Raw genomic sequence first — 17696 nt, 5'->3', positions numbered from 1 at the left:
TGGCCCTTGCACCAAAATGATCTGGCTCCAATGACTGGAGGAACCCCAGGCCTCTTGTCTCCAGTAGAATTAGATACAGTGACACGGAAACATGCGGAGTGGTTTTAAGGAGCGGAGAGTTTAATAGGCAAGAAAGAAGGAAGAAGGCGGAAGGAAGAAGCTCCCCATACAGAGACGGAGGGAGGGGGCTCCAAAGCTGAAAGAGGAGACCCCGAGTGGGGTAGAAACCAGCCAGGTATATGTAGAGACTGAGGAGGTGGCATCTGATTTGCACAGGGCTCAAGGCTTTGGTTTGACCAGGCGTGACATTCAGGTAGCCCATGAAAACCTGGCCGTCCCACCCTAGCTTTTTATATGCAAATGCAGGAGCCTTGCTGTTCTACCCCTGTGGGGATATGTGGGCGTGGCCATGTTGCCAGGCACTGTTGGGGCAAAGGCAAGAGGGACGTGGGAATCGCCAGTTTCTAATGGCATTTGCATATCAAAGTTGCCACAGCTTTTTAGCTAGGCAAGAAACGTTTCTGGAGCTGAGTTAAAAACAAAAACTTTCCAAGGGGCTCTTTTCCTCGCTATCTGCCTAAAATAATTTCTTAATTAACTTCTCCCACATCATCACCTCCCATAACTTGTCTCCAAGACAGCCCCACACTCCTCTTCCCTTCTGTAGCTCAGGATGTGTACGCCTCAATCACCTGACCCGTCTTTGAGTCTCATGTTTCATGACTCTCCCGTGTGTATACAACTAAATATATTTTTCCTCCTGTTAATCTGTCGTATGCCAATTTGACTTGAAGCCCAGACAAAGAACCCAGGAAGGTGGAGGGAAGCCACTTTTTTCTGCCCTGTACCCCTCACCTCACTCGTGGAGGCTGTGAGGGAACAGGACCCTGCTGAGTGTCACGTGAGAATCTGCCTCCACTTGGAGTTTTGTTAATGCATGACTGACAGGAAGGGCAGCGCAGTCAGTTACTCCGTGGACCTCATCCCCAGTTGATGGCCTGTACTTTGAGGCACTCAGTCATTGGTTATTCACTGTTCATTCGACAAATACTTACTGAACGCTCTGGAAATAAATGAAGACCAACCAAATAAGAAAATCAAAGGCTATTTACCCAGAGTTCCCTATAGTAAAGGAGTCAGCCACCGCCACTTGTACTTCGTCAGAGAAGAGGAAAAGCTTTCAAGTGGGAAAAGAAGCCTCAGGTGTGCTCTGAGGGGAGGCTGTGGCTGTGGGAGTGCTGGAGGTGGGCTAACTAGGAGCAGGTGTCCCATCATGTTACGGTAAGGGAGGAGACCAACCCTCATATCGTCTTATGCCCAATTTCTGCCTCCAAAGAAAGAAGAAGTAAAAACTAAAAGGCAGAAATGAAATCCACAGGCACACAGCCTGGTGCCGCTAAAACTACCTTTAACCACTAAAGATCAACCCCTGACCTAATCAGTTATGTTTTCTATAGATTACAGACATTGTACAGAAATGCACTGTGAAAATCCCTATCCTGTTTTGTTCTGATCTAATTACCGGTGCATGCAGCCCCCAGTCACATACCCTCTGTGTTATGCAGGAATCTAGACCTAACGTGGTGGCGTTACCCAGCATAGCAGGCCTTTTGTTAAAGACTCCCTTCACCCTTGTACACACCCGCAGACTTACATGCGTCAGAGTTCCGGCTGGGCAACCACTCCCCCATGACCTGCAGCTCACCTGCATTCCACAAGTTCGTAAACAGCAGTTTCGGTTGACAGTTTCCAAAGACCCCTTCCTCATGACCCTTACTCAACTCCTGCCCTAGTAGTTTCAATACCCCCCAGGCCCCATTTGCACAACCAGCTTCCCTACCTCTCAGGCTATAAGAAGCCCCTACCCTCCTCCCTCAGCGCGACTTGCTCGGCCCAAACCTTTGGACTGAGGAACCTCACCCGCGAGTCCTAATAAAGGCTATTCTCACTGCCATTTGCCTTGTGTCTTCGTTCCCGGTTTGGCTCCAGCCTCAGTTTACGTTTATACCCTGCTTGCTCAATCAATCACGACCCCCTCACATGCATCCACTTAGAGTTGTGAGCCCTTAAAAGGGACAGGAATTGCCCACTCGGGAGGCTCAGCTCTTGAGACAGGAGTCTTGCTGATGCCCCCGGCGGAATAAACCCCTTCCTTCTTTAACTCAGTGTCCGAGGAGTTTTGTCTGTGGCTCGTCCTGCTACAGTGGGATCTCCGGGGTGTCAATGAGTGATGGGAGCTTTCGCAGCAGTTGTCCTGCATCCAGGAAGAATGAGGTACACAGACAAGTGAAGAAGGAAGAACAGTTGTATTTGGTATTAAAACACCTCAAGAGGAGTGGGTAGCTCCTCACTGTAGGCAGGTCATCCAGCCTTGTGTTCAGCTCTTAGCAGAACGGAGGCCCTGGATAAGGTGGCTCGGAGGAGGCCCTGGATAAGGTGGCTCGGAGGAGGCCCTGGATAAGGTGGCTCGGAGGATGCCCTGGATAAGGTGGCTCGGAGGAGGCCCCGGAGCGGGTGGCTCCTCTGCTCTCCACAGAGAGGGTGCTCCTCGCTGCAACCAGTCCTCATTGTCAGTCCCATCGTGGGTCTGTCTGCCCTTTTCCTCCTCTGGCCGTCCTCTACCCAGCTCTGGATGAGCCCAGGGCTTTTAGAGATCTCAAAGGGGAGGAAGTGTGTGCTGATTGGCCCATGGGCAGCCATGCTGGGCCCAGAAGAGGCACCAGGAGTCCCTACTCTGGTCTGCTGGACTGGCAGCCTGGGCTCCCAGCCTTTGGGTGCTCCCTGGCCTGGAGGTGGGGCCTTACTGGGGACATGCCCCCTTCCACCCAGGATTCTGTCTGCCTCCTGCTGCCATGCATGGCCCCAGTGCTCGGCCCCAACCCGTGCTGAGATCAGAGCAGGCACCAGGAGTGGAGAGAGGCCAGGCAGACACTCCTGAGCCTGCATGGATAGGGGATCCTTCCTGGGGCCCCCAAGGTTACAGGCTGCAGAGACACCCGGCTCCTGCACCTAGGAGGGCGGCTAGAGCCACACCCGACCCGGAAGGCAGATCCTGACTGCTCCCGGCCCTTCCCAAAGCGCTCAGGGAGGCTTGGATCCATAGCTGCAGTGTGGGCGTCTGTAGCCCGCACAGGAGGGTGGGGATCCTGCCTGCTCCATAGAGCATTTTGCAAATATATCCATTTGCAAAAATATCCATATTTGCATATACGCAAAAATCCTCAATAAAATACTAGCAAACCAGGCCAGGTGCAGTGGTTCACGCCTGTATTCTAAGCACTTTGGGAGGCATAGGGAGGAGGATTGCTTGAGGCCAACCTGGGCAACATAGTGAGATCCTGTCTCTACAAAAACATTTAAAAATATAAGCCATATACAGTAGCATACGCCTGTAGTCCCAGCTAGTTGGGAGGCTGAGATGGGAAAATTGCTTGAGCCCAGGAGGTCAAGGCTGCCATGAGACACCTTTGTACCACTGCACTTCAGCCTGAACAACAGAGCAAGATGCTGTCTCAAAAGAAAAAAAAAAACCTGGCAAACCAAATTCAGAAACATATCAAAGATTATACACCACAACCAAGTTAGATCTATCCCTGGAATGCAAGATTAGTTTAACATGTGCAAAATAATCCATGTGATACACCACAGTATAACCACATGATTAATTTAATTGATGCAGAAAAAGCACTGGACAAAATTCAACATCCATTAATGGGTTTTTTTTGTTTGTTTTGTTTTATTTTTTTTTTTAGATGGAATTTTGCTCTTGTTGCCCAGGCTGGAGTGCAATGGCACCAACTTGGCTCACTGCAACCTCCACCTCCCAGGTTCAAGTGATTCTCCTGCCTCAGCCTCCCGAGTAGCTGGGATTACAGGCATGCACCACCACACCCGGCTAATTTTGTATTTTTGTAGAGACAGGGTTTCTCCATGTTGGTCAGGCTGGTCTTGAACTCCCAACCTCAGGTGATCCGCCCACCTCAGCCCCCCAAAGTGCTGGGATTACAGGCGTGAGCCACCGCGCCTGGCCTATTCGTGATTTTTTTTTAAAGGCTTTAAACAAAATAGGTACAGAAGGGAATTTCCTAAACATAAAAAAGTCATTCATGAAAAGCCCACAGCAAATATCATAATCAGTGAAGGAAAACTGAAATCTTTTCCTCTAAGATCTGGTACAAGGCAAGGATGCCCATTATTGCCATTCTATTTAACACAGTACTGAAAGTACTAGCAAAAGCAATCAGAAAAGAAAAAGAAGTAAAAGTCATCCAAATTGGAAAAGAATAATTAAATTATTCCTATTTGCAGAGGACATAATCCTATATGTAGAAAACCTTAAACATGCTACTAAAAAACTGTTAGAACAAATAAACGAATTCAGTAGAGTTGCAAGATACAAAATCAACATACAAAAATTGGTAGCATTTCTTTACACTAACAACAATCTGAGAAAGAAATCAAGAAAAGAATCCCATTTGCAAAACCATCAAAAATAATAAAATACTTAGGAATACGTTTAACCAAGGAAGCAAAAGAACTGTACACTGAAAATTCTCAAACACTGATGAAATAAATTGAAGAAGACACAAATAAATCGAAAGATATGCCACGCTCATGGATTGGAAGAATTAATATTGTAAAAAATGTTTTTTGTTTTGTTGTATACATTTTTTCTTTTTTTATCATCATCTACCCAACTAGATGAGGTAAAAATGTTTATACTACCAAAAGCAATCTACAGATTCAATGCAATTCCTATCAAAATTCCAATGGTGTTTTTCACAGAGGTAGAAAAAACAATTCTAAAATTTGTATGGAACAACAAAAGACCCTGAGTAGCCAAAACAGTCATGAGAAGGAAAAACCAAGTTGGAGGCATCACATTTCCTGATTTTCAATTACATCACAAAACAATAGTGATCAATACAGTATGGTACTGGCATTAAAAAAAAAAAAAAAAAAAGACACATAAACTAATGGAACAGGATAGAGATCCCAGAAATTAACTTAAGCATACATGGTCAACTAATTTTTGACCAGGCCACCAAGAAGACACGGAGAAAAAAGGATAATCTCTTCAATAAATGATGCTGGGAAAACCTAGTATCCACACTCAAAACCATGAAATTGGACCCTTATCTTACACCATACACAAAGTTAACACAAGATGAATTAAACACCTAAACATAAGACTTGAAACCATCAAAATTCTGGAAGAAAATATAGGAGGAGAGCTCTTGGTTATTGCCCTTGTCAAGAACTTTTTGATATCTCACCAAAAGCATAGATGACAAAAACTAACATAAACAAGTTGGACTACACAAAATCACAAAGCTTCTGTACAGCAAAAGAAACCATCAACAACATGAAAAGGCAGTCAGCAGATGGAAATGAAATGCTTAAAAGTCATACATTACATAAGGGGTTGATACGCAAAATATATAAGAAGCTTAAACAACTCAATAGGAAGTAAACAAATAGCTTGATTAAAAATGGGCAGGGACCCATATCGACGTTTCTCTAAAGAAGAAATAAAAATGGCTAAACAGTATATGAAAAGATGCTCAACATTACAAATCATCAGAGAAATGCAAATTAAAACCACAATGAGACATCACTTGGCCTTTTACGAAAAAGTCAAACAAGGGTTGGTAAGGGCGTGGAGAAAAACGGACCTTTGTAGACTGTTGGTGGGGATGTAAATTGGTACAATCGCTGTGAAGAACAGTTTGAAGGCTTTGTCTTTAAAAGATAAAAACAATAATAATAGGATGAGCATTAAAAATCATTTCTAACAAAGAAACATCAATATTGACATCTCATAGACATTTCTATGACTGTTACTGCTTTTATTATACTGCTAAAATTAAAATGCCATTAGCCAATCAAAAAATTAATTAGACTTACACATTAAAATAAAAGAGAATGTCTCTATTATGCAAGGTAGTCTCCAAAATAAAAAGAAGGCATCAGTTCAGACTTCCTGGTAATTTATTTGTGAAAAGTTGACATTCCAAAAACACCTCCCCTGTCTTTAAAATCTTAAAGGATAAATGATGTAATTGTTATTAATAGACTATTCTTTTCCTACTGTGGGTCTCCAAAGTCCAAGCGGTGTTGATTTAGGCTGAGTCAAGGGGAAAAACATTGAATAGAATGTGAAATCCAAGTTTTGATTTTCAATGACCTGGTCTTTAGAATGCACAAATAAGCCTTCATCTTACCCCTCAAAGTGACCAAAAAACTCTTAAATCTCCATGAGATACCATGAAAAGATGGAGAAAGAAGAAGTGGGATATCATATTTAAAAACAGTGTGGTAAGGCCGGGCGCGGTGGCTCACGCCTGTAATCCCAGCACTTTGGGAGGCCGAGGCGGGCGGATCACAAGGTCAGGAGATCGAGACCACGGTGAAACCCCGTCTCTACTAAAAATACAAAAAATTAGCCGGGCGCGGTTGTGGGCGCCTGTAGTCCCAGCTACTCGGGAGGCTGAGGCAGGAGAATGGCGTGAACCCGGGAGGCGGAGCTTGCAGTGAGCCGAGATCACACCACTGCACTCCAGCCTGGGCGACAGAGCGAGACTCCGTCTCAAAAAAAAAAAAAAAAATTAAAAACAGTGTGGTATGGGTTGTTTCCTTGTTCGCACATGATCAAGTTCATCCTGTAAAATACAATGATGTCAGTAGAGGAGCTGTCACAAGGCCATCATGTCTCCAAAGGTACAGATGATAGGTCTGCAGGGGTTCATGGGAGGCTGAGGTCACCATGGATTGAGTTTTGGAAGAAATTTTGAATGGAAAAGATGACTTTAGTCATCTAAAAGACTTGAAGCTTAAAAAATAAAAAAGATGGACTGGACTGGGTGCAGCGGTTCACGCCTGTAATCCCATCACTTTGGGAGGCTGAGGTGGACAGATCACCCACGCCCAGGAGTTCGAGACCAGCCTGGGCAAAATCGTGAAACCCTGTCTCTACCAAAAATACAAAAATTAACCAGATGCGGTGGTGCACGCCTGTGATCTCAGCTACATGGAAAGATGAGGTGGGAGGACAGCTGGGGCCCAGGAGGTCCCGGTGACAGTGAAGCGTGATTGTGCCACTGCACTCCCGCCTGGGCGGCAGAGCAAGACCCTGTCTCAAATACAAAAACAAAAACAGGCCGGGTGGCGTGGATCATGCCTGTAATCCCAGCACGTTGGGAGGAGAAGACGGCCCAATTGCCTGAGCAGGTGGCAGAGTTCCAGGGAACCTTCAATGCATTTGTGTATCCCTGTGCCTGAGGGCGCTGTGGCCCCCTCCCTTCCTGTATTTCCTCACACGACTCCCAGTGGCCCTAGTACTAGTCCTGTTCCTAAGCTCTGTTTCTTTGAGGTTGAAGTCTATGGGGTCCCCTGAGAGCTGAGGTCTGAAGTCAACTCCTCCTTCTCACCCCGTGTCTGTGTTAAGTACCTGTGTGGACATCGGGAGGAGGTTCTGCCAGCACAAGCTCCTTCCCTGAGCCTGTTTCTCCCTCCGAGAGGAGGCTGTGGTCTGTGTGAACCACACTCCCTGAGCCTGAGGGGCCACTGGAGGCCGGGGGTGCGGTGAGCTCCACAGCTTGGCAAGGAGTCAGCAGGGGCTGAGGAAGGAGGTCAGGGCTGGGGCTCCTCCTAACCCCCTGACCCAGTGGGAGCAAACACAGGAGGATGAGTGCATGATTCTGACGCTAGGATCTCCTCCGCAGGCGTCCCTGCTGAGTTTGTTTCCCTGCAGGGGACCCACCCACAGGTGAGTGAGGGTCTTGTCCTGTTCCCTCCTCTCTCTTCCCTGCAGCTTCTGCTCCTGTTGCTGGTTCACGTCCCCATTTCTCTTGTTCATCGGCACTTGCTCTTCCTCCTACTGTCTGCCTCCATCAGGGTGTAATTGTTTGGGTTTTTGGAGGGGCATCCCCCTTCTGGTGTGGGTCTCTCCTCACTCTTTCTTCTCGTCCTCTTCCTTTGACCCACGTCTCTCTCTCCTTGGTGTCTTACTCCCCTTGTCCTGTCCCCCTCCCTCTGTCTGGGTTGGAGACTGGACTCTGGGTTCCCGGGGTGGAGAGTGGTCCACAATAGGAAGACAAGGACAGATGGGTGGGGAGTGCGAAGGTGAAGGGGTAGGAAGGAGGGGGCTGACGTGGGATGGGTTCCTCCCGTCCCAGGGAGAATATTGCAGAGACGCGGTGGCTTCTTCTGTGTTGTGGTTTCTAGGAAGAAAAGTGAAGCCATTAACTAAACACCCAACGGAAAGGTCTGAAGTTAGAGAGCACGAAGATGAGACAGTGAGATGCAGGAATAAATTCTGTTGTATTTCATAGTACATTTTTATTTTTCTGAGACAGGGTCTTGCCGTCTGTGTCCTGAGAGGTGCAAGTGGCTGGTGCCTCTGGACATGGTGGTAGGGCGGGGAGTCCGTTCTTCTCCTGGGGGATCTGGTGTATTTTGCTGGTTGGTGGAGCCTGTGGCTGATATGGCTGAGAGGGTGCTTGGTCGCTGTGGGAACAGATTTGCTCCTGTAGAAATCCCCTCCACATCACACAATGTCATAGCTCTGTCACTCAGCTGGAGGGCAGTGCTGTGATCGTAGCTCACTGCAACCTCCGCCCCCGAGTTCAAGCAATTCTTCTGCCTCAGTCTTCCAGGTAGCTGGAACTACAGGTGCACACCACCATGCCCAGCTAATGTATCATTTTATTTTTATTTTGGAGACAAAGTCTTCCTCTGTCACCCAGGCTGGAGTGCAGTGGCGTGAACACAGATCACTGCCAGCTTGAACTTTCAGGCTCAAACCATCCTTTCACCTCAGCCACCTGAGTAGCTGGGCCTACAGATGTGTGCACGATAGCCTGGCTAATTTTCTCTGTTTTTAAAATACAGATGAGGTCTCGTTTATGTTGCCCAGGCTGGTCTCAAATTCCTACCTCGAGCTATCTTTCTGCCTCAGCCTTTCGAAGTTTTGGGGTTACACGTGTGAGCCAGGGTACCTGGCCAAAATAATTTTTATTCATTCAACAAATATTGACTAGCGCATAACAGGTGTGGCAGGCACTGTTCTAGGAGCCAGGGATCCCGCCACGAGCACCCGTGGCACTGGGGAACATGGGTTCTAGTTGGGAAAGCAGAGAACAGACACCTGCATGAGCAACCTGGGGCCCGCCTTGCCCATTGACCTGCTGTGGGAACCAAGGCGGGGAAGGGAAGCAGAGGAAGAAGGTTTCAACTCTGAACGGGTGCTGAGGGAAGGCCTTGCTGAGAAGGTGAGGAGGAGGAGGTGAGGGAGCAAGGCAGGGCCGGTCTGGGAAGAGCCTTCTGCACGGAGGTGAGAGAAAGTGTCCAGGCCCCGGGGCTGGCCTTGTCCTGCAGCGTGGGAGCAGCTCCAGGAGGCTGGGGAGATGGGCAGGGAGGGAATCCCGGGAGAGTGGAAGGAAAGGCGTGGGTGGTGGTGGAGGGCTGCTGAGGAGTCTTGCATTTCCTTTGGAAGTACTTTGGCTTTATTCTTGTAGAGATGGGTCCACCCCAGGGCTATGTGACAGATAGACCGGGACAGGCTGGGGCGTGCCAGGGTAGACTGGAAGGCAAATGCAGTCGGGATCATTGCCACCCTCCAGGGATGCTCTAGAGGAGGTGGGGCCAGGCGGGAGCTGGCAGGGGTGCGTGCGGGCCGGGGGGGAGCTGGCAGGGGTGCGTGCGGGCCGGGGGGAGCTGGCAGGGGTGCCTGCGGGCCGGGGAGGAGCTGGCAGGGGTGCGTGCGGGCCGGGGGGAGCTGGCAGGGGTGCGTGCGGGCCGGGGAGGAGCTGGCAGGGGTGCGTGCGGGCGGGGGGGAGCTGGCAGGGGTGCATGCTGGCCGGGGGGAGCTGGCAGGGGTGCGTGCGGGCCGGGGGGAGCTGGCAGGGGTGCGTGCAGGCCGGGGAGGAGCTGGCAGGGGTGCGTGCGGCGGGCGGGGGGGGGAGCTGGCAGAGGTGCGTGCGGGCCGGGGGGAGCTGGCAGGGGTGCGTGCGGGCCGGGGGGGAGCTGGCAGGGGTGCGTGCTGGCCGGGGGGGAGCTGGCAGGGGTGCGTGCGGGCCGGGGGGGAGCTGGCAGGGGTGCGTGCAGGCCGGGGGGGAGCTGGCAGGGGTGCGTGCTGGCCGGGGGGGAGCTGGCAGGGGTGCGTGCGGGCCGGGGGTGGTATGTTTTGCAAGAGGAGCCAGCGGGGGTTTCCGATGTCTGGGACGTGTGTGCAGAGGGAAGGACGGGAGTCCTGGATGACGCGAGTCTTGTGACCTGTGAACCTGGACAGATCTGCCACTCACTGAGCTGAGAGGGGAGAACAGGTGCTTCTCTGGGGGAGAAGCCACTTCGGGTGGAACAAGCCCGTGAGGCAGCCGAGGGGAGATGCTGAGTGCACAGCGGGTGTGAGTCTGAGAGCAGGGGAACCACGCAGGAGGGAGGGAGAAATGGCATCAGTCAACCACGCAGTGCTGTAGTTTAAGAGATTTGGGGAGGGGGAGTGGGGAGTGCACGTCCTGGGAGGTGCCTGTGGCTGGTGCCTCTGGACACAGTGGCAGGGCTGGGCATCCCTTCTTCTGCTGGGGGATCTGGGGGGACCTGGTTTGTTTCACTGCTTGGTGGAACCTGTGGCTGATATGGCTGAGATGGTGCTTGGTCGCTGTGGGGACAGATCTGCTCCTGTAGAAATCCCCTCCACATCACTCCAGGGGTCATCCATGGCAAGGACCCCTGGGCACACCCTCCTGGGCACGAACCAGGACGAGCTCCCTTACCTAGGGACACAGATCAAGCAGCCAGCTGCAGGGTCCTGGGCCTGGGCAGGCCCATCCCAGTTTAGGAAATTCCCCGGGGTCTTGGCACAGAGAACGTGGTGTCCCGTGGAGCAGCCGCATTAGCCTTGCAGTGAGGTAAGGTGGACATGGATACACCAGCATGCAGAGGCCTCACAGATAAACGGCCGCCCGTATTTGGAGCAGGTCCTCCTCTTTGTAAGCAGCTGCGGATGTTTCCTCCATTTTCACTCACTGTCCCTGGTAGAAACGATTCAAACAGCAAACTCCTGTGACACTCAGACCAAGGGCAGTGAAGTAGTGGCTTTTCTGCAGAAAACGGAGATTGCAGCCACAGGTCACTCCATCATGTCTTACTTTATTCAGTCACCACGTATGGGTTGAGGTCCTGCTCTGAGCCAGGCACCATTCCGGGGGCTGCCAAGGTCACGGCGAACGGAAACGGTGCCTTCACTCTGGTGGATCTCACAGACGGGCACAGTCCAAATACGGGAGCGTGTGCGTGTCAGATGGCGCCGGTGCCCTGGAGAAACGGCAGCAGGAAGGGGCTTGGGAGAGCGAGATGTTCAGCTTTTTCATCCTGCTTCCACAGAACAGCTCTCTATGAAGACCAGCATTTGAGGAAAGACAGGAAGCAGGGAGGGAGGGAGACCTGGGAAAGGGCATTCCACGGAGGAACACGAGCAAAGCACGGAGGGCGTGGGCACCCAGGCCAGGAGACCCGCCGGAGCTCTGTGAGCAAGGGAGGGGCCACAGGGGACCTCAGAGGGACGTGCGGGGGATGCGTGTTTCCATGTGTCTGTGTGTCTCGGTGTGCAACTGTGTCTATGTGTGCCTGTGTATATGTCTGTATTTGTGTATAACTGTATGTGTGTGTGTCTCTGTGGTTCTGTATATGGATGTATGTGTGCCTATGTGTTTCTATGTGTGTGTCTGTGTGTATATTTCCATATCTGTATGTCTCTGGGTATGTATCTGTGTGTGTGTGTGTCTTTGTTTCTCTGTGTGGCTGTGTGTGTGCCTCCGTGTATCTATGTGTTTCTGCGTGTGTATTTTCATGTGTATGTGTGTCTGTGTGTCTATGTGTGTCTGTGTGTGTATATTTCCCTGTGCCTGTGTGTCTGTATGTCTGTGTCTGTGTCTGTGTATTTGTGTCTGTCTGTATCTCTGTGTCTATGTGTGTGTCTGTGTTTGTATCTGTATGTCTGTGTCTGTCTCTGTGTGTGTGTGTGTGTGTGTGTGTGTGTGTGTGTGTGATGTAGGACTTTACTTTCTACTGTAAGAACTGGGCTTTATTTGGAGTAATTTGGGATGTCATCGACATACTTTCACTAGGAAAGTTGCACAAATGCCTTACAGTTTAGCAGACTCTCTGCAAATGCTGTGACAATAGACTCAAGGGTTCAAGGATAGAAGCTGGGAGACCAGGCAAGAGGTTACAATAACCCATTGGAGAGAGGAGGGTGGCTGGGACTGGGGTGGTTTTGGTGGGGGTGGGAAGAGCGAATTAGATTCTGAGAAACACTGAGGGTACAGCCAAGGGGCTTTCTGATGGTTTGGACCTAGGGAATTAAAGAAATAGAGAAATTTAAAATAGTCCCAGGATTTTTGACCTGAACAAAATAAAGACTAAAGAACATCTCATGTTGCCATGATCTTTCCTTTTTTTTTCGAGATGGAGTTCCGCTCTTTTTGCCCAGGCTGGAGTGCAGTGGCACGATCTCAGCTCACCGCAACCTCTGCCTCCCGGGTTCAAGTGATTCTCCTGCTCAGCCTCCCGAGTAGCTGGGATTACAGGCATGGGCCACCATGCCCAGCTAATTTTGTATTTTTAGTAGAGACGGGGTTTCTCCAGGTTGGTCAGGCTGGTCTTGAACTCCCAACCTCAGGTGATCCACTCACCTCAGCCTCCCAACGTGCTGGGATTACAGGTGTGAGCCACTGCGCCTGGCTTGATCTTTCCTTTTTGTAACACATGTAAATGATCTCTTGGGTGTGAAATAGTCCAAGGCCTGTTAGAGACAGTGGACCAAACCCATGTGGCCCCAGCTATGTGGAAAGCCTGGGCTTTCTGGCTGAAGGAGAATTGTCCAACAGTCCTGGGGCACGTGAAATGATCCCATTTCTACCCTCTGGGTTTGGACGTGCACGAATAACCATGTGGAGTCCAATTCCAGAGCTGGCAGAGGTCCTGTCACCTGTGTCACAGGAAGACGAGAATGTCCTCCTGCATGTCTCGGAGCATATGCTGTTGAACGGAAGAATTTGGAGCACGATAGAGACATGTCCCTCAATCTCATAATTTCTCTGTGTTCTCAGGTGACTGTGAATGACTAAGCCATGGGAAGATGGTGAACCAATCATACACAGATGGCTTCATCCTCGTGGGCATCTTTTCCCACAGCCAGACTGACCTTGTCCTCTTCTCTGCAGTGATGGTGGTCTTCACAGTGGCCCTCTGTGGGAACGTTCTCCTCATCTTCCTCATCTACATTGACCCTCAACTTCACACCCCCATGTACTTCTTCCTCAGCCAGCTCTCCCTCATGGACCTCATGTTGGTCTGTAACATTGTGCCAAAGATGGCAGCCAACTTCCTGTCTGGCAGGAAGTCCATCTCCTTTGTGGGCTGTGGCATACAAATTGGCCTCTTTGTCTCTCTCGTGGGCTCTGAGGGGCTCTTGCTGGGACTCATGGCTTATGACCGCTATGTGGCCATTAGCCACCCACTTCACTATCCCATCCTCATGAATCAGAGAGTCCGTCTCCAGATTACTGGGAGCTCCTGCGCCTTTGGGATAATCGATGGAGTGATTCAGATGGTGGCAGCCATGAGCTTACCTTACTGTGGCTCGAGGAACGTGGATCACTTCTTCTGTGAGGTGCAAGCCTTATTGAAGCTAGCCTGTGTAGACACTTCCCTTTTTGACACCCTCCTCTTTGCTTGCTGTGTCTTCATGCTTCTCCTCCCCTTCTCCATCATCGTGGCCTCCTATTCTTGCATTCTAGGGGCTGTGCTGCAAATGCGCTCTGCTCAGACCTGGAAAAAGGCTCTGGCCACCTGTTCCTCCCACCTGACAGCTGTCACCGTCTTCTATGGCGCAGCCATGTTCATGTATCTGAAGCCTAGGCGCTACCGGCCCCCCAGCCATGACAAGGTGGCCTCTATCTTCTACACGGTCCTTACTCCCATGCTCAACCCCCTCATTTACAGCTTGAGGAACCAGGAGGTGATGGGGGCACTGAGGAAGGTGCTGAACCACTGCAGGATTGGCAGCCAGCACTGAACCCCAGAGTCTGGTGCCTGCTGTGCCACTTCTTGCCTGTGTCACATTGCTAAGTCACTCAACCTTTGTGAGTGTCTGCTGCCATTCACCTGTTGATGGTCACTGGGTGGTTTATAGGTTTTGGCCATTGTAAGAAAAGCCACTATGAACATTCATGTACCAAAAAGAAAAAGAAAAAAGAAAAAAAGAAAAAAATCATGACGCATGCACTCTGAGGGATTTTGTAAAGATCACAATGTGTCAATCTTAAGCTCCATGAAGAAGCAGTGCCTTGCTATTATTGTCATTGTGGATTGTTTATAACCTCCTTGGACTAAATTTACTCTATTTTTTATTTTCTTTATTTTATTTTTTGTGTCTTTCTGCTATTTAATGCTATATTTCTTAATTTTTGGTAATAGCGGTCTTTTATCGGATGCGTGCTAAGTTCTAGGTTCCTGTTCCTTTTCTATTCTTTCTAAATTATTTAATTGATGACTTAGGCTAACAAATGTGGATATCTTAAGTGGAAACTTTCTAAACGGCAGAAATTGAGTCCATATAACTCTTCTTGGACAGTTCTTTGCCTTTTTCTGTGTTCAATTAGAGGCTTTATAAAACCTCCTTTAAGTAATAAAAATAAATCCCTGCAGTTTAGTAGTTATCCTCACAGGGGGAATATCTTGTTTTCTGTGTGTCATGAAAGGAAAATATCTTGGGCCCCCAAAATCACTAGGATAAAGGGAGAACTCAGGCTGGGAACGGCTCAGGGCAAACCTGCTTCCCATTCTATTCAGAGTCACCCTCTGCTCCCTGAGACAGATGTGTCTTCTGATGGCCTCCTTTGGAGACGCTCGTCAGAAACTCGGAGAATGCAAGCACTTGTCTCCCACCTACCTGTGACCTGGAAGCCCCCTCCCTGCTTCGAGTTGTCCCCGCCTTTCTGGACGGAAACAGTGTATTTCTTACATGTATTGATTGATGTCTCATGTCTCCCCAAAATATATAAAACCAAGCTGTGCCCCAACCACCTTGGGCACGTGTCGTCAGGACCTCCTGAGGCTGTGTCATGGGCGCATCCTCCACCTTGGCAAAATAAACTTTCTAGATAAACTGACACTTGTCTCAAATGTTGGGGTTCACAGTGTATTAACAGTACCAGACCCTGTGCCTTATAAATAGCAGTTGCTCAATAAAACATTATTGAATGAATGCAAGAAGAGAGCATCAAGTGAGGTAATATAAATGGAAGCATTTAAAAACTTGACACTGTTCACATGTCAAGTTTGCTGTGGCAGCTGTGATTCATTTTAGTACCTCAAGTTCTTTAACAGTTTAAAACTATCTCTCTCTTGGAGGATGAAGACTGGAAGAGAAATAAGGAGAGAAACTGAGTCATTATTTTGAAACTTGTGTATCAGTCAGGGTCCATTTAGGAACAAAATCACATCAGTTATTTTAACAGAAAGTTTAATGTAAAGAATTGCTGGCCGGGTGCGGTGGCTCACGCCTGTAATCCCAGCACACTGGGAGGCTGAGGCAGGAGGATCATGAGGTCAGGAGATCGAGACCATCCTGGCTAACACAGTGAAACCCTGAGTCTGCTAAAAATACAAAAAATTAGCCGGGCGAGGTGGCGGGCGCCTGTAGTGCCAGCTACTCAGGAGGCTGAGACAGGAGAATGGCGTGAACTCAGGAGGCGGAGCTTGCAATGAGACCAGATCGTGCCACTGCACTCCAGCCTTGGCAACAGAGCGAGACTCCATCAAAAAAAAAAAAAAAAAGGAAGAAGAATTGCTGTCCAGGCACGGTGGCTCACACCTGTAATGCCAGCCCTTTGAGAGGCTGAGGCAGGGGGATTACTTGAGGACAGGAGTGCAAGACCAGCCTGGTCCTAGCTACTGTAGTCCGAGCTACTTGGGAGGCTAAGGAGGGAGGACGGCTTGAGCCCAGGAGTTCAAGGCTACAGTAAGGCAGGGCTGCACCACTGACTGCACTCCAGCCTGGGTGACAGCGAGACCCCATGTCTAAAAAACACAAAAATTAAATAAAATTGCTAACCAGATATTGGAGAAGTGAATGGCCAAAACCAGAACACTAGGGATCCCTGGAGCTCAAACATCCGGGGGCTCGCGGTGACCACGGCGTTCCGAGAACAGCAGAGACCCTGGAGAGGCGTCTCCCGGGCCTTGGAGGGCTGCCTGGCCCTACCCTGTGGTACCTCCGGAGCACGGGGGAGAAGCAGCGGCGTCCAAAGCTGGGCCCAGGCTCCCGAGGAGCAGCTGCTGTGTGGTTGCTCCCGACACTCCAGGTGTTCAGAGGAGGGCCTCAGGTCCCGGCTGCTGAAGTGTGGGGGCCGGTCGGCTGGTGCTTGTTTTCCTAAGGGCAGGATGAGACGAGTACCAGAAGTGTGAAAGCAAAATCTGCAAAGTGGAGCCAGCTTCCAAGATGAAGAAACATTGCTAGGACGATTTGGACAGGAGAACACAGGAAGTCATGAGGACTGGTTTCTTTCCCCTCTTGCTGGCTGACAGCCTCCTTCTAGTGCCCCTCCTGGCAGAGCCTGACGGGGTCCTGACAGCAAAGCAGCCCCAGCGTCACAACTCAGAGGACAGGAGTGTGGGCTGCGGGCTGAGGCAATGGCTTAAAAACGGGTGCAGGACCCTCGCGTGGCCATTCAGTGTCCACACAGCATTTCACTCACATCTGAACTTCCATTAAACAGCAGGGACATTTTGCTTTTCCTAAGAACGTGTTGGTGTCCACACAACGCTGGCCTTCAGCAGCCATGGCACCGCCTGTGGGCACTGTCATCCCTCATGTATAGTCATGATCTTGACTGAATGGCAGCCTCCACCACCAGGGGTATGTAAAATGATCAGAGGACAGAGAGAGGACAAATTAGCTTCCCCACAGGGACATACACACCCCCAACATGGCAATTGATCTTGAAGACATCACTGGAATTTAGAACCTTCTTCTTCATTTTTGATTCCCTGTGTCTTTTGCCCCCATCTTTCCAGGGTCTGGTTTCTGAATTGACACCTGAAAGAATTGGTGTCATAATGAGAACACCTGCTTCTGGGCAACGGAATAACACAGGACCTGTCAGCTCCACAGACACCAGCCCGTCACTGCCCTTCTCCTGCTAGAAAAGAAGTTGCTTGATCAGAAGCGATGCTATGCAGAATCCTCGGGGTATCTGAGGCGTTCTGCGCACAGACGGCGGTGCTGTCAGATGTGCGTGGGCAGGGAAGGCAAATTCAAATCTAGAAAAGGTGTCCATTGCAGTGAGGTCAAATTGCCACGCCGTTCATGACAAAAGGGATCCGATCTAAAAACCTGCTTCTAGGAGGCTGGTAGCAAAAGGAAAGTTGCCATGTTGGAGCCCAGAATGAGTTTCTGCTGATGGAAGATTGGCCACTCAGTGGTGGTGGTAACCAGGTCAGCTTGGTGAGGGTACAACCGTGTTGGTGCACCTACGCATAACCTCTATGCCTACAACCGTGACCACGTTGTCCACAGTCCATCGAGCAAGCATCCGAGCTGTTGCACAAAACACGATGTTCTGTGGCATGTGAAGTTGGTTAAGATCTCTGTAGATTATATTATGCAGGAGGAGAAATGACGGAGTCCT

At 49.8% G+C, this 17696-nt stretch overlaps 1 protein-coding gene across 1 annotated transcript; it reads left to right on the top strand.

Annotated features, from left to right (window-relative positions):
• Positions 1-7722: 7722 nt before the first annotated feature.
• Positions 7723-15316, top strand: LOC126956630 (olfactory receptor 2V1). The gene is made up of 3 exons (XM_050793711.1): positions 7723-7768; positions 8358-8413; positions 13113-15316. Exon 3 carries the CDS (start codon positions 13142-13144, stop codon positions 14078-14080), a length of 939 nt encoding a protein of 312 aa, XP_050649668.1. The 5' UTR covers positions 7723-7768; positions 8358-8413; positions 13113-13141; the 3' UTR covers positions 14081-15316.
• The last annotated feature ends 2380 nt before the right edge of the window (positions 15317-17696 follow it).

The sequence above is a fragment of the Macaca thibetana genome, chromosome 6, assembly GCF_024542745.1.
Source record: "Macaca thibetana thibetana isolate TM-01 chromosome 6, ASM2454274v1, whole genome shotgun sequence".
In the NCBI taxonomy this organism is placed as follows: domain Eukaryota; kingdom Metazoa; phylum Chordata; class Mammalia; order Primates; family Cercopithecidae; genus Macaca; species Macaca thibetana.
The sequence above is the reverse complement of the archived record's forward strand: the minus strand, read 5'-3'. Positions and strand labels throughout refer to the sequence as shown.